The sequence below is a fragment of the Pseudophryne corroboree genome, chromosome 1, assembly GCF_028390025.1.
Source record: "Pseudophryne corroboree isolate aPseCor3 chromosome 1, aPseCor3.hap2, whole genome shotgun sequence".
Taxonomy (NCBI): Eukaryota; Metazoa; Chordata; class Amphibia; order Anura; family Myobatrachidae; genus Pseudophryne; species Pseudophryne corroboree.
Genome location: NC_086444.1, coordinates 1,165,975,518 through 1,165,988,090, shown reverse-complemented (window position 1 = coordinate 1,165,988,090; position 12,573 = coordinate 1,165,975,518). Strand labels below are relative to the sequence as shown.

The following is a 12,573-nucleotide window of genomic DNA, read 5'->3' as shown; positions in this document are numbered from 1 at the left end:
GGCGCAATACCTGTCCCGTTTTTTGTTCAGACGGGACGCCATCATGTCCACCTTTGGTAATTCCCAACGGTTTACAATTATGTGGAAAACTTCCCCATGAAGTTCCCACTCTGCCGGGTGGAGGTCGTGCCTACTGAGGAAGTCTGCTTCCCAGTTTCCATTCCCGGAATGAAACACTGCTGACAGTGCTATCACATGATTTTCCGCCCAGCGAAAAGTCCTTGCAGTTTTTGCCACTGCCCTCCTGCTTCTTGTGCCGCCCTGTCTATTTACGTGGGCGACTGCCGTGATGTTTTATCCCACTGGATCAATACCGGCTGACCTTGAAGCAGAGGTCTTGCTAAGCTTAGAGCATTATAAATTTACCCTTAGCTATATTTATGTGGAGAAAAATCTCCAGACTTGATCACACTCCCTGGAAATTTTTTCCTTGTGTGACTGCTCCCCAGCCTCTCGGGCTGGCCTCCGTGGTCACCAACATCCAAAACTGAATGCCGAATCTGCGGCCCTCTAGAAGATGAGCACCCTGTAACCACCACAGGAGAGATCCTTGGATATAGGGATATCCGCTGATGCATCTGAAGATGCGATCCGGACCATTTGTCCAGCAGATCCCACTGAAAAGTTCTTGCATGAAATCTGCCGACTGGAATTGCTTCGAAGGAAGTCACCATTTTTTTACCATGGCCCTTGTGCAATGATGCACTGATTTTAGGAGGTTCCTGACTAGCTCGGATAACTCCCTGGCTTTCTCTTCCGGGAGAAACACCTTTTTCTGGACTGTGTCCAGAATCATCCCTAAGCACAGGAGACTTGTTGTCGGGATCAGCTGCGATTTTGGAATATTTAGAATCCACCCCTGCTGTTGTAACAGTATCCGAGATAGTGCTACTCCGACCTCCAACTGTTCCCTGGACTTTGCCCTTATCAGGAGATCGTCCAAGTAAGGGATAATTAAGACGCCTTTTCTTCGAAGAAGAACCATCATTTCGGCCATTACCTTGGTAAAGACCCGGGGTGCCGTAGACAATCCAAACGGCAGCGTCTGAAACTGATAGTGACAGTTCTGTACCACGAACCTGAGGTACCCTTAGTGATAAGGGCAAATTTGGGACATGGAGGTAAGCATCCCTGATGTCTCGGGACACCAGATAGTCCCCTTCTTCCCGGTTCGTTATCACTGCTCTGAGTGACTCCATCTTGATTTGAACCTTTGTAAGTGTTCAAATTTTTTTAGATTTAGAATAGGTCTCACCTAGCCTTCTGGCTTCAGTACCACAATATAGTGTGGAATAATACCCCCTTTTCTTGTTGTAGGAGGGGTAATTTAATTATCACCTGCTGGGAATACAGCTCGTGAATTTTTTCCCATACTGCCTCCTTGTCGGAGGGAGACCTTGGTAAAGCAGACTTCAGGAGCCTGCGCAGGGGAAACGTCTCGACATTCCAAACTGTACCCCTGGGATACTACTTGTAGGATCCAGGGGTCCTGTACGGTCTCAGCGTCATGCTGAGAGCTTGTCAGAAGCGGTGGAACGCTTCTGTTCCTGGGAATGGGCTGCCTGCTGCAGTCTTCTTCCCTTTCCTCTATCCCTGGGCAGATATGACTCTTATAGGGACGAAAGGACTGAAGCTGAAAAGACGGTGTCTTTTTCTGCAGAGATGTGACTTAGGGTAAAAACGGTGGATTTTCCAGCAGTTGCCGTGGCCACCAGGTCCGATGGACCGACCCCAAATAACTCCTCTTCCTTTATACGGCAATACACCTTTGTGCCGTTTGGAATCTGCATCACCTGACCACTGTCGTGTCCATAAACATCTTCTGGCAGATATGGACATCGCACTTACTCTTGATGCCAGAGTGCAAATATCCCTCTGTGCATCTCGCATATATAGAAATACATCCTTTAAATGCTCTATAGTCAATAAAATACTGTCCCTGTCAAGGGTATCAATATTTTTAGTCAGGGAATCCGACCAAGCCACCCCAGCTCTGCACATCCAGGCTGAGGCGATCGCTGGTCGCAGTATAACACCAGTATGTGTGTATATACTTTTTATGATATTTTTCCAGCCTCCTGTCAGCTGGCTCCTTGAGGACGGCCCTATCTATAGACGGTACCGCCACTTGTTCTGATAAGCGTGCGAGCGCCTTATCCACCCTAAGGGGTGTTTCCCAACGCGCCCTAACTTCTGGCGGGAAAGGGTATACCGCCCATATTTTCTATCGGGAGGAACCCACGCATCATCACACACTTCATTTAATTTATCTGATTCAGGAAAAACTACGGTAGTTTTTTCACATCCCACATAATACCCTCTTTTGTGGTACTTGTAGTATCAGAAATATGTAACACCTCCTTCATTGCCCTTAACGTGTGGCCCTAATAAGGAATACGTTTGTTTATTCACCGTCGACACTGGATTCAGTGTCCCTGTCTGTGTCTGTGTCGACCGACTAAAGTAAACGGGCGTTTTAAAACCCCTGACGGTGTTTTTGAGACGTCTGGACCGGTACTAATTGTTTGTCGGCCGTCTCATGTCGTCAACCGACCTTGGCGCGTGTTGACATTATCACGTAATTTCCTAAATAAGCCATCCATTCCGGTGTCGACTCCCTAGAGAGTGACATCACCATTACAGGCAATTGCTCCGCCTCCTCACCAACATCGTCCTCATACATGTCGACACACACGTACCGACACACAGCACACACACAGGGAATGCTCTGATAGAGGACAGGACCTACTAGCCCTTTGGAGAGACAGAGGGAGAGTTTGCCAGCACACACCAAAAACGCTATAATTATATAGGGACAACCTTATATAAGTGTTTTCCCTTATAGCATCTTTTTTATATATTTCTAACGCCAAATTAGTGCCCCCCCTCTCTGTTTTAACCCTGTTTCTGTAGTGCAGTGCAGGGGAGAGCCTGGGAGCCTTCCCTCCAGCCTTTCTGTGAGGGAAAATGGCGCTGTGTGCTGAGGAGATAGGCCCCGCCCCTTTTTCGGCGGCCTCGTCTCCCGCTCTTAACGGATTCTGGCAGGGGTTAAATATCTCCATATAGCCCCCGGAGGCTATATGTGAGGTATTTTTAGCCAAAAAAGGTTTTCATTTGCCTCCCAGGGCGCCCCCCTCCCAGCGCCCTGCACCCTCAGTGACTGCCGTGTGAAGTGTGCTGAGAGGAAAATGGCGCACAGCTGCAGTGCTGTGCGCTACCTTAAGAAGACTGAGGAGTCTTCTGCCGCCGATTCTGGACCTCTTCTCGTTTCAGCATCTGCAAGGGGGCCGGCGGCGAGGCTCCGGTGACCATCCAGGCTGTACCTGTGATCGTCCCTCTGGAGCTAATGTCCAGTAGCCAAGAAGCCAATCCATCCTGCACGCAGGTGAGTTCACTTCTTCTCCCCTAAGTCCCTCGTTGCAGTGATCCTGTTGCCAGCAGGACTCACTGTAAAATAAAAAACCTAAGCTAAACTTTTCTAAGCAGCTCTTTAGGAGAGCCACCTAGATTGCACCCTTCTCGGCCGGGCACAAAAATCTAACTGGCTTGGAGGAGGGTCATAGGGGGAGGAGCCAGTGCACACCACCTGATCCTAAAGCTTTACTTTTTGTGCCCTGTCTCCTGCGGAGCCGCTATTCCCCATGGTCCTTTCAGGAACCCCAGCATCCACTAGGACGATAGAGAAATATATATTTCCATATTCCCTATAGATTGTAAACTTGCAAGCAGGGTCATCCTACCTCTATATCTGTCTGTTATTACCCAGTTCCAATTGTAAAGCACAACGAAATATGCGGCACTATATAAGAAACTGTTGTTAATATATATATATATATATATATTTTATTTATTTTTTTAAGCGTTTATGTTAATGTACCCCATATTCTGTGTGTGTGTGTATATATATATATATATATATATATATATATATACACTAACTGCAAACCTCAGTGCCTGTTCGGAGGGCAGTACAGATGGTGTAATGCAGTGGTTCTCAAACTCGATCCTCATAATCCCAAACAACTCTCAGTCTCCAGGTCACGCAGCAGGAGCACAGGTGTAGTCACTATTCACTGACACATTTTAAAAAGCCCACAGGTGGAACTGATTATTACACTTATGATTTTGTGAGGAGACCTGGAAAAATAAGAATTTACTTAACGATAATTCTATTTCTCATAGTCCGTAGTGGATGCTGGGGACTCCGAAAGGACCATGGGGAATAGCGGCTCCGCAGGAGACTGGGCACAAAAGTAAAAAGCTTTAGGACTACCTGGTGTGCACTGGCTCCTCCCCCTATGACCCTCCTCCAAGCCTCAGTTAGGATACTGTGCCCGGACGAGCGTACACAATAAGGAAGGATTTTGAATCCCGGGTAAGACTCTTACCAGCCACACCAATCACACCGTACAACTTGTGATCTAAACCCAGTTAACAGCATGATAACTGAAGGAGCCTCTGAAAAGATGGCTCACAACAACAATAACCCGATTTTTGTAACAATAACTATGTACAAGTAATGCAGACAATCCGCACTTGGGATGGGCGCCCAGCATCCACTACGGACTATGAGAAATAGAATTATCGGTAAGTAAATTCTTATTTTCTCTAACGTCCTAGTGGATGCTGGGGACTCCGAAAGGACCATGGGGATTATACCAAAGCTCCCAAATGGGCGGGAGAGTGCAGATGACTCTGCAGCACCGAATGAGAGAACTCCAGGTCCTCCTCAGCCAGGGTATCAAATTTGTAGAATTTAGCAAACGTGTTTGCCCCTGACCAAGTAGCTGCTCGGCAAAGTTGTAAAGCCGAGACCCCTCGGGCAGCCGCCCAAGATGAGCCCACTTTCCTTGTGGAATGGGCTTTTACAGATTTTGGCTGTGGCAGGCCTGCCACAGAATGTGCAAGCTGAATTGTACTACAAATCCAACGAGCAATAGTCTGCTTAGAAGCAGGAGCACCCAGCTTGTTGGGTGCATACAGGATAAACAGCGAGTCAGATTTTCTGACTCCAGCAGTCCGGGAAACATATTTTCAGGGCCCTGACTACATCCAGTAACTTGGAATCCTCCAAGTCCCTAGTAGCCGCAGGCACCACAATAGGCTGGTTTAAGTGAAATGCTGAAACCACCTTAGGGAGAAATTGAGGACGAGTCCTCAATTCTGCCCTGTCCGTATGAAAAATTAGGTAAGGGCTTTTATAGGATAAAGCCGCCAATTCTGAAACACGCCTGGCTGAAGCCAGGGCTAACAGCATTACCACTTTCCATGTGAGATATTTTAAGTCCACAGTGGTGAGTGGTTCAAACCAATGTGATTTTAGGAACCCCAAAACTACACTGAGATCCCAAGGTGCCACTGGAGGCACAAAAGGAGGCTGTATATGCAGTACTCCCTTGACAAACGTCTGAACTTCAGGAACAGAAGCTAGTTCTTTTTGGAAGAATATTGACAGGGCCGAAATTTGAACCTTAATGGACCCTAATTTTAGGCCCATAGACAGTCCTGTTTGCAGGAAATGCAGGAATCGACCCAGTTGAAATTCCTCTGTAGGGGCCTTCCTGGCCTCGCACCACGCAACATATTTTCGCCAAATACGGTGATAATGTTGTACGGTCACATCCTTCCTGGCTTTGATCAGGGTAGGGATGACTTCATCCGGAATGCCTTTTTCCTTCAGGATCCGGCGTTCAACCGCCATGCCGTCAAACGCAGCCGCGGTAAGTCTTGGAACAGACATGGTCCCTGCTGGAGCAGGTCCTTTCTTAGAGGTAGAGGCCACAGGTCTTCCGTGAGCATCTCTTGAATTTTCGGGTACCAAGTCCTTCTTGGCCAATCCGGAGCCACGAGTATAGTCTTTACTCCTCTCCTTCTTATGATTCTCAGTACTTTTGGTATGAGAGGAAGAGGAGGGAACGCATACACTGACTGGTACACCCACGGTGTTACCAGAGCGTCCACAGCTATTGCCTGAGGGTCCCTTGACCTGGCGCAATATCTGTCCAGTTTTTTGTTGAGGCGGGACGCCATCATGTCCACCTTTGGTTTTTCCCAACGGTTCACAATCATGTGGAAGACTTCTGGGTGAAGTCCCCACTCCCCCGGGTGAAGATCGTGTCTGCTGAGGAAGTCTGCTTCCCAGTTGTCCACTCCCGGAATGAACACTGCTGACAGTGCTATCACATGATTTTCCGCCCAGCGAAGAATCCTTGCCACTTCCGTCATTGCCCTCCTGCTTCTTGTGCCGCCCTGTCTGTTTACGTGGGCGACTGCCGTGATGTTGTCCGACTGGATCAACACCGGCTGACCCTGAAGCAGAGGTCTTGCCTGACTTAGGGCATTGTAAATGGCCCTGAGTTCCAGGATATTTATGTGAAGTGACGTTTCCATGTTTGACCACAAGCCCTGGAAATTTCTTCCCTGTGTGACTGCTCCCCAGCCCCTCAGGCTGGCATCCGTGGTCACCAGGACCCAATCCTGAATGCCGAATCTGCGGCCCTCTAGGAGATGAGCACTCTGTAACCACCACAGGAGAGACACCCTTGTCCTTGGAGACAGGGTTATCCGCTGATGCATTTGAAGATGCGATCCGGACCATTTGTCCAGCAGATCCCACTGAAAAGTTCTTGCGTGGAATCTGCCGAATGGAATCGCTTCGTAAGAAGCCACCATCTTTCCCAGGACCCTTGTGCATTGATGTACTGACACTTGGCCTGGTCTTAGGAGGTTCCTGACTAGGTCGGATAACTCCCTGGCTTTCTCTTCCGGGAGAAACACCTTTGTCTGTACTGTGTCCAGAATCATTCCTAGGAACAGCAGACGTGTCGTCGGAATCAGCTGCGATTTTAGAATATTTAGAATCCATCCGTGCTGTCGTAGTACTACTTGAGATAGTGCTACTCCGACCTCTAACTGTTCTCTGGACCTTGCCCTTATCAGGAGATCGTCCAAGTAAGGGATAATTAAGACGCCTTTTCTTCGAAGAAGAATCATCATTTCGGCCATTACCTTGGTAAAGACCCGGGGTGCCGTGGACAATCCAAACGGCAGCGTCTGAAATTGATAGTGACAGTTCTGTACCACAAACCTGAGGTACCCTTGGTGAGAAGGGCAAATTGGGACATGGAGGTAAGCATCCTTGATGTCCAGAGACACCATATAGTCCCCTTCTTCCAGGTTCGCTATCACTGCTCTGAGTGACTCCATCTTGAACTTGAACCTTTTTATGTAAGTGTTCAAGGATTTCAGATTTAAAATGGGTCTCACCGAGCCGTCAGGCTTCGGTACCACAAACAGCGTGGAATAATACCCCTTTCCCTGTTGTAGGAGGGGTACCTTGATTATCACTTGCTGGGAATACAGCTTGTGAATGGCTTCCAATACCGCCTCCCTGTCGGGGGGAGACGTTGGTAAAGCAGACTTCAGGAACCGGCGAGGGGGAGACGTCTCGAATTCCAATTTGTACCCCTGAGATACTACCTGCAGGATCCAGGGGTCCACTTGTGAGTGAGCCCACTGCGCGCTGAAATTCTTGAGACGGGCCCCCACCGTCTTGCCTGAGTCCGCTTGTAAGGCCCCAGCGTCATGCTGAGGACTTGGCAGAAGCAGGGGAGGGCTTCTGTTCGTGGGAAGAGGCTGTCTGCTGCAGTCTTTTTCCCCTTCCTCTGCCCCGGGGCAGATATGAGTGGCCTTTTGCCCGCTTGCCCTTATGGGGACGAAAGGACTGAGCCTGAAAACACGGTATCTTTTTCTGCTGTGAGGTGACTTGGGGTAAAAAGGTGGATTTCCCAGCCGTTGCCGTGGCCACCAGGTCCGATAGACCGACCCCAAATAACTCCTCCCCTTTATACGGCAATACTTCCATATGCCGTTTGGAATCCGCATCACCTGACCACTGTCGCGTCCATAACCCTCTTCTGGCAGAAATGGACATCGCACTTACTCTTGATGCCAGAGTGCAAATATCCCTCTGTGCATCACGCATATATAGAAATGCATCCTTTAAATGCTCTATAGTCAATAATATATTGTCCCTGTCCAGGGTATCAATATTTTCAGTCAGGGAATCCGACCAAGCCACCCCAGCACTGCACATCCAGGCTGAGGCGATTGCTGGTCGCAGTATAATACCAGTATGTGTGTATATACTTTTTAGGATATTTTCCAGCTTCCTATCAGCTGGTTCCTTGAGGGCGGCCGTATCAGGAGACAGTAACGCCACTTGTTTTGATAAGCGTGTGAGCGCCTTATCCACTCTAGGGGGTGTTTCCCAACGCGCCCTAACCTCTGGCGGGAAAGGGTATAATGCCAATAATTTTTTAGAAATTAGCAGTTTTTTATCGGGGGAAACCCACGCTTCATCACACACCTCATTTAATTCATCTGATTCAGGAAAAACTACGGGTAGTTTTTTCACACCCCACATAATACCCTTTTTTGTGGTACTTGTAGTATCAGAAATGTTCAAAACCTCCTTCATTGCCGTGATCATGTAACGTGTGGCCCTACTGGAAAATACGTTTGTTTCCTCACCGTCGACACTGGAGTCAGTGTCCGTGTCAGTGTCTGTATCGACCTGAGGTAACGGGCGTTTTATAGCCCCTGACGGTGTTTGAGACGCCTGTACAGGTATTAACTGATTTGCCGGCTGTCTCATGTCATCAACAGTCTTTTGTAAAGTGCCGACACTATCACGTAATTCTTTCCATAAGAACCATCCAGTCAGGTGTCGACTCCCTAGGGGGTGACATCACTAACACAGGCAATTGCTCCGCCTCCACACCATTTTCCTCCTCATACATGTCGACACAGCGTACCAACACACAGCACACACACACAGGGAATGCTCTGATAGAGGACAGGACCCCACTAGCCCTTTGGGGAGACAGAGGGAGAGTTTGCCAGCACACACCAGAGCGCTATATATATATACAGGGATAACCTTATATAAGTGTTTTTCCCTAATATAGCTGCTGTATATATTAATATGCCAATTTAGTGCCCCCCCTCTCTTGTTTTACCCTGTTTCTGTAGTGCAGGACTGCAGGGGAGAGTCAGGGAGCCTTCCTCCAACGGAGCTGTGAAGAAAAAATGGCGCCAGTGTGCTGAGGAGATAGGCTCCGCACCCTTCACGGCGGCCTTTCTCCCGCTTTTTAATGGAAAAATTGGCAGGGGTTAAATGCATCCATATAGCCCAGGAGCTATATGTGATGTATTTTTTGCCAAAAAAAGGTTTTTTATTGCGTCTCAGGGCGCCCGCCCCCAGCGCCCTGCACCCTCAGTGACCGGAGTGTGAAGTGTGCTGAGAGCAATGGCGCACAGCTGCGGTGCTGTGCGCTACCTTATTGAAGACAGGACGTCTTCTGCCGCCGATTTTCCGGACCTCTTCACTCTTCTGGCTCTGTAAGGGGGCCGGCGGCGCGGCTCCGGGACCCATCCATGGCTGGGCCTGTGATCGTCCCTCTGGAGCTAATGTCCAGTAGCCTAAGAAGCCCAATCCACTCTGCACGCAGGTGAGTTCGCTTCTTCTCCCCTTAGTCCCTCGGTGCAGTGAGCCTGTTGCCAGCAGGTCTCACTGAAAATAAAAAACCTACTTTAAACTTTTACACTAAGCAGCTCAGGAGAGCCCCTTAGCCTGCACCCGTCTCGTTCGGGCACAAAAATCTAACTGAGGCTTGGAGGAGGGTCATAGGGGGAGGAGCCAGTGCCCACCAGGTAGTCCTAAAGCTTTTTACTTTTGTGCCCAGTCTCCTGCGGAGCCGCTATTCCCCATGGTCCTTTCGGAGTCCCCAGCATCCACTAGGACGTTAGAGAAATATGAACTGTTTGGGGTCTTGAGGACCATGTGTGAGAACCTAGGTTGTAATGGTCAACGTATGTACACACGGTGAGATCCTTGCTAAGGGTGTGTACACACGGTGAGAGCCTTGCTATGCCCGATTTTCACTTGCGATTTCCCTTGAACTCCCTGGAGCCCAGATAGCACCGATTTTGACTAACTTTTCTTGAGATATGGACTATGTGTGCTTACGATTTTGGCTTATGTGAGATGTCATTGACATGTGAAATGAACTAGATAGTACACCGATCTAGCAAGGATTGACTTGCCTGCACAGTCTATCTTTTCTTGCGATGCCGACCTGGCGGGATCACGCATCGGGATCGCAAGGTGACTTTTACCTTGCGATCTGCACTAACTTTTCTTGCGATTTTAACTATATAGTCAAAATCTAAAGAAAATATCTCACCGTGTGTACACATTATTAGCATTACTGCCTCACAGCACGGAAGTCACCATGGTTCTGTGTGGAGTTTGTATATTCTCAGCATGGTTGTGTGGGTTTCCTCCCGGTACTCCAGTTTCATCCCACACTCCAAAGATATATTGGTAGGTTGGCTCCCAACAAGAAAAAAGATTAACTCTATCGCAGTGGTTCTGACTCGGGACACTTGCTGGGGTGCCTTGGATTGGTGGTTCAGGACCAATTCTAATTATTTATGGTCAGTGTAACAGACAAAACCAGTTCTTATGGCTGCCAATCCTAAAATATGCGAACAGGCAGAACTGAATCCTGTCCCTCACCACATAAGCGACCCTACAGGGGGGTATTCAATTGTGCGTCTGTTTTTTCCTAATAGAAAATAGACACCCACCGACTTTTCAAACATTTGAATTCCCCTCTAAGCATGACATATAAACAATTTATTTCATGTAATATTTCTTTCTAGATTTATCAACGTAAGAAACATTTGGCCTTAGGGTGTCGTGAAAGAAATTCTGATACTGTAGGGAGCCGTGATTTAAAAAATGTTTGCGTAGCGCCGCTCTAGCCGACGTGTGTGCGTGTCCACGTGCAGACTAGATGGTTCTTACCTGCCGTCATATTCTACGTATTTACGAACTTCAGGGCAGATGTATGAGAATCTAGACGCTACCGATGTATTAACCCTGGAGAAGTGGTAAAGCAGTGATAAGTGCAAGGTGATAATGCACCAGCCAACCAGCTCCTGTCATTTTACAAATCCGTAATGATTGGCTGATGCGTTATCACCTTCTACTTATCACTGCTTTATCACTTCTCCAGGCTTAATACATCTGCCCCATATGATGAGCTGTGTATTCCTGGTTAGCTCATGCAGGGTTATGCAGGTAGTTGTATGATGACTGGCCGCATACAGGCGCTGAGGTTATGCAGCTGCACTCCTGTATACACGCCCGGCACACCTGTGATGTACAGGACACACACAGGCTGCATACACAGTACACACCCGGCGCGCAGGGCACTGAGCCCGGCTCCTACCTGAACAGCGGGGTCCTGGAGGAGAGCCGCAGAGCCTGGAGCCGGCTCACACAGGGCAGCGCCATTGCCGGACTGCACTACCGGGAGAAGAGGCGGGGGAGGGGGGTCTACTGCGGCTCCTCCTCCCTACGAGATGTGGCGTACACACTGCTGTGCTGCGCTCAGTCACCTCCCCGTCCCAGCAGCAGCATGGTATGCCCCACTTCCGCTCACTACACATGGCATGTGCTGCTGTCACTGCTGGGTGTTATGTTGTCCTTGGAGGGTTCACTGCTTCCTCCAAACTCACACCCCACTCGTGTCACTCACTAAGTATATGACACACTGCACTCATGTCACTCACTGAGTGTATGACACACTGCACTCATGTCACTCACTGAGTGTATGACACACTGCACTCATGTCACTGAGTATATGTCACACTCCACTCATGTCACTGAGTATATGTCACACTCCACTCATGTCACTCACTGAGTGTATGTCACACTCTACTCATGTCACTGAGTATGTCACACTCCACTCATGTCACTGAGTATATGTCACACTCCACTCATGTCACTCACCGAGTGTATGTCCCACTCTACTCATGTCACTCACCGAGTGTATGTCACACTCTACTCATGTCACTCACCGAGTATATGTCACACTCCACTCATGTCACTCACCGAGTATATGTCACTATCTACTCATGTCACTCACTGAGTATATGTCACACTCCACTCATGTCACTCACTGAATATGTCACACTCCACTCATGTCACTCCCTGAATATATGTCGCACTCCACTCATGTCACTCCCTGAGTATATGTCGCACTCCACTCATATCACTCACTGAGTATATGTCACACTCCACTCATGTCACTCCCTGAGTATATGATGCACTCCACTCATGTCACTCCCTGAGTATGTCGCACTCCACTCATACTCATATCACTCACTGAGTATATGTCACACTCCACTCATGTGACTCCCTGAGTATATGATGCACTCCACTCATGTCACTCCCTGAGTATATGTCGCACTCCACTCATGTCACTCCCTGAGTATATGTCGCACTCCACTCATGTCACTCCCTGAGTATATGTCACATTCCACTCATGTCACTCCCTGAGTATATGTCACACTCCACTCATGTCACTCCCTGAGTATATGTCACACTCCACTCATGTCACTCCCTGAGTATATGATGCACTCCACTCATGTGACTCCCTGAGTATATGATGCACTCCACTAATGTCACTCCCTGAGTATATGTCGCACTCCACTCATGTC

The 12,573-nt window shown here is 48.6% G+C and overlaps 1 protein-coding gene across 1 annotated transcript in view; it reads right to left on the bottom strand.

The window, feature by feature from the left end:
• Positions 1-11,467, bottom strand: part of PTCD3 (pentatricopeptide repeat domain 3) — an 84,066-nt gene extending 72,599 nt beyond the window's left edge. Inside the window, exon 1 of the mRNA XM_063924989.1 lies at positions 11,301-11,467. Coding sequence (XP_063781059.1) covers positions 11,301-11,365 — 65 coding nt within the window. The 5' untranslated portion in view covers positions 11,366-11,467. The remainder of the gene's footprint in view (positions 1-11,300) is intronic.
• Between the last annotated feature and the right edge of the window lie 1,106 nt (positions 11,468-12,573).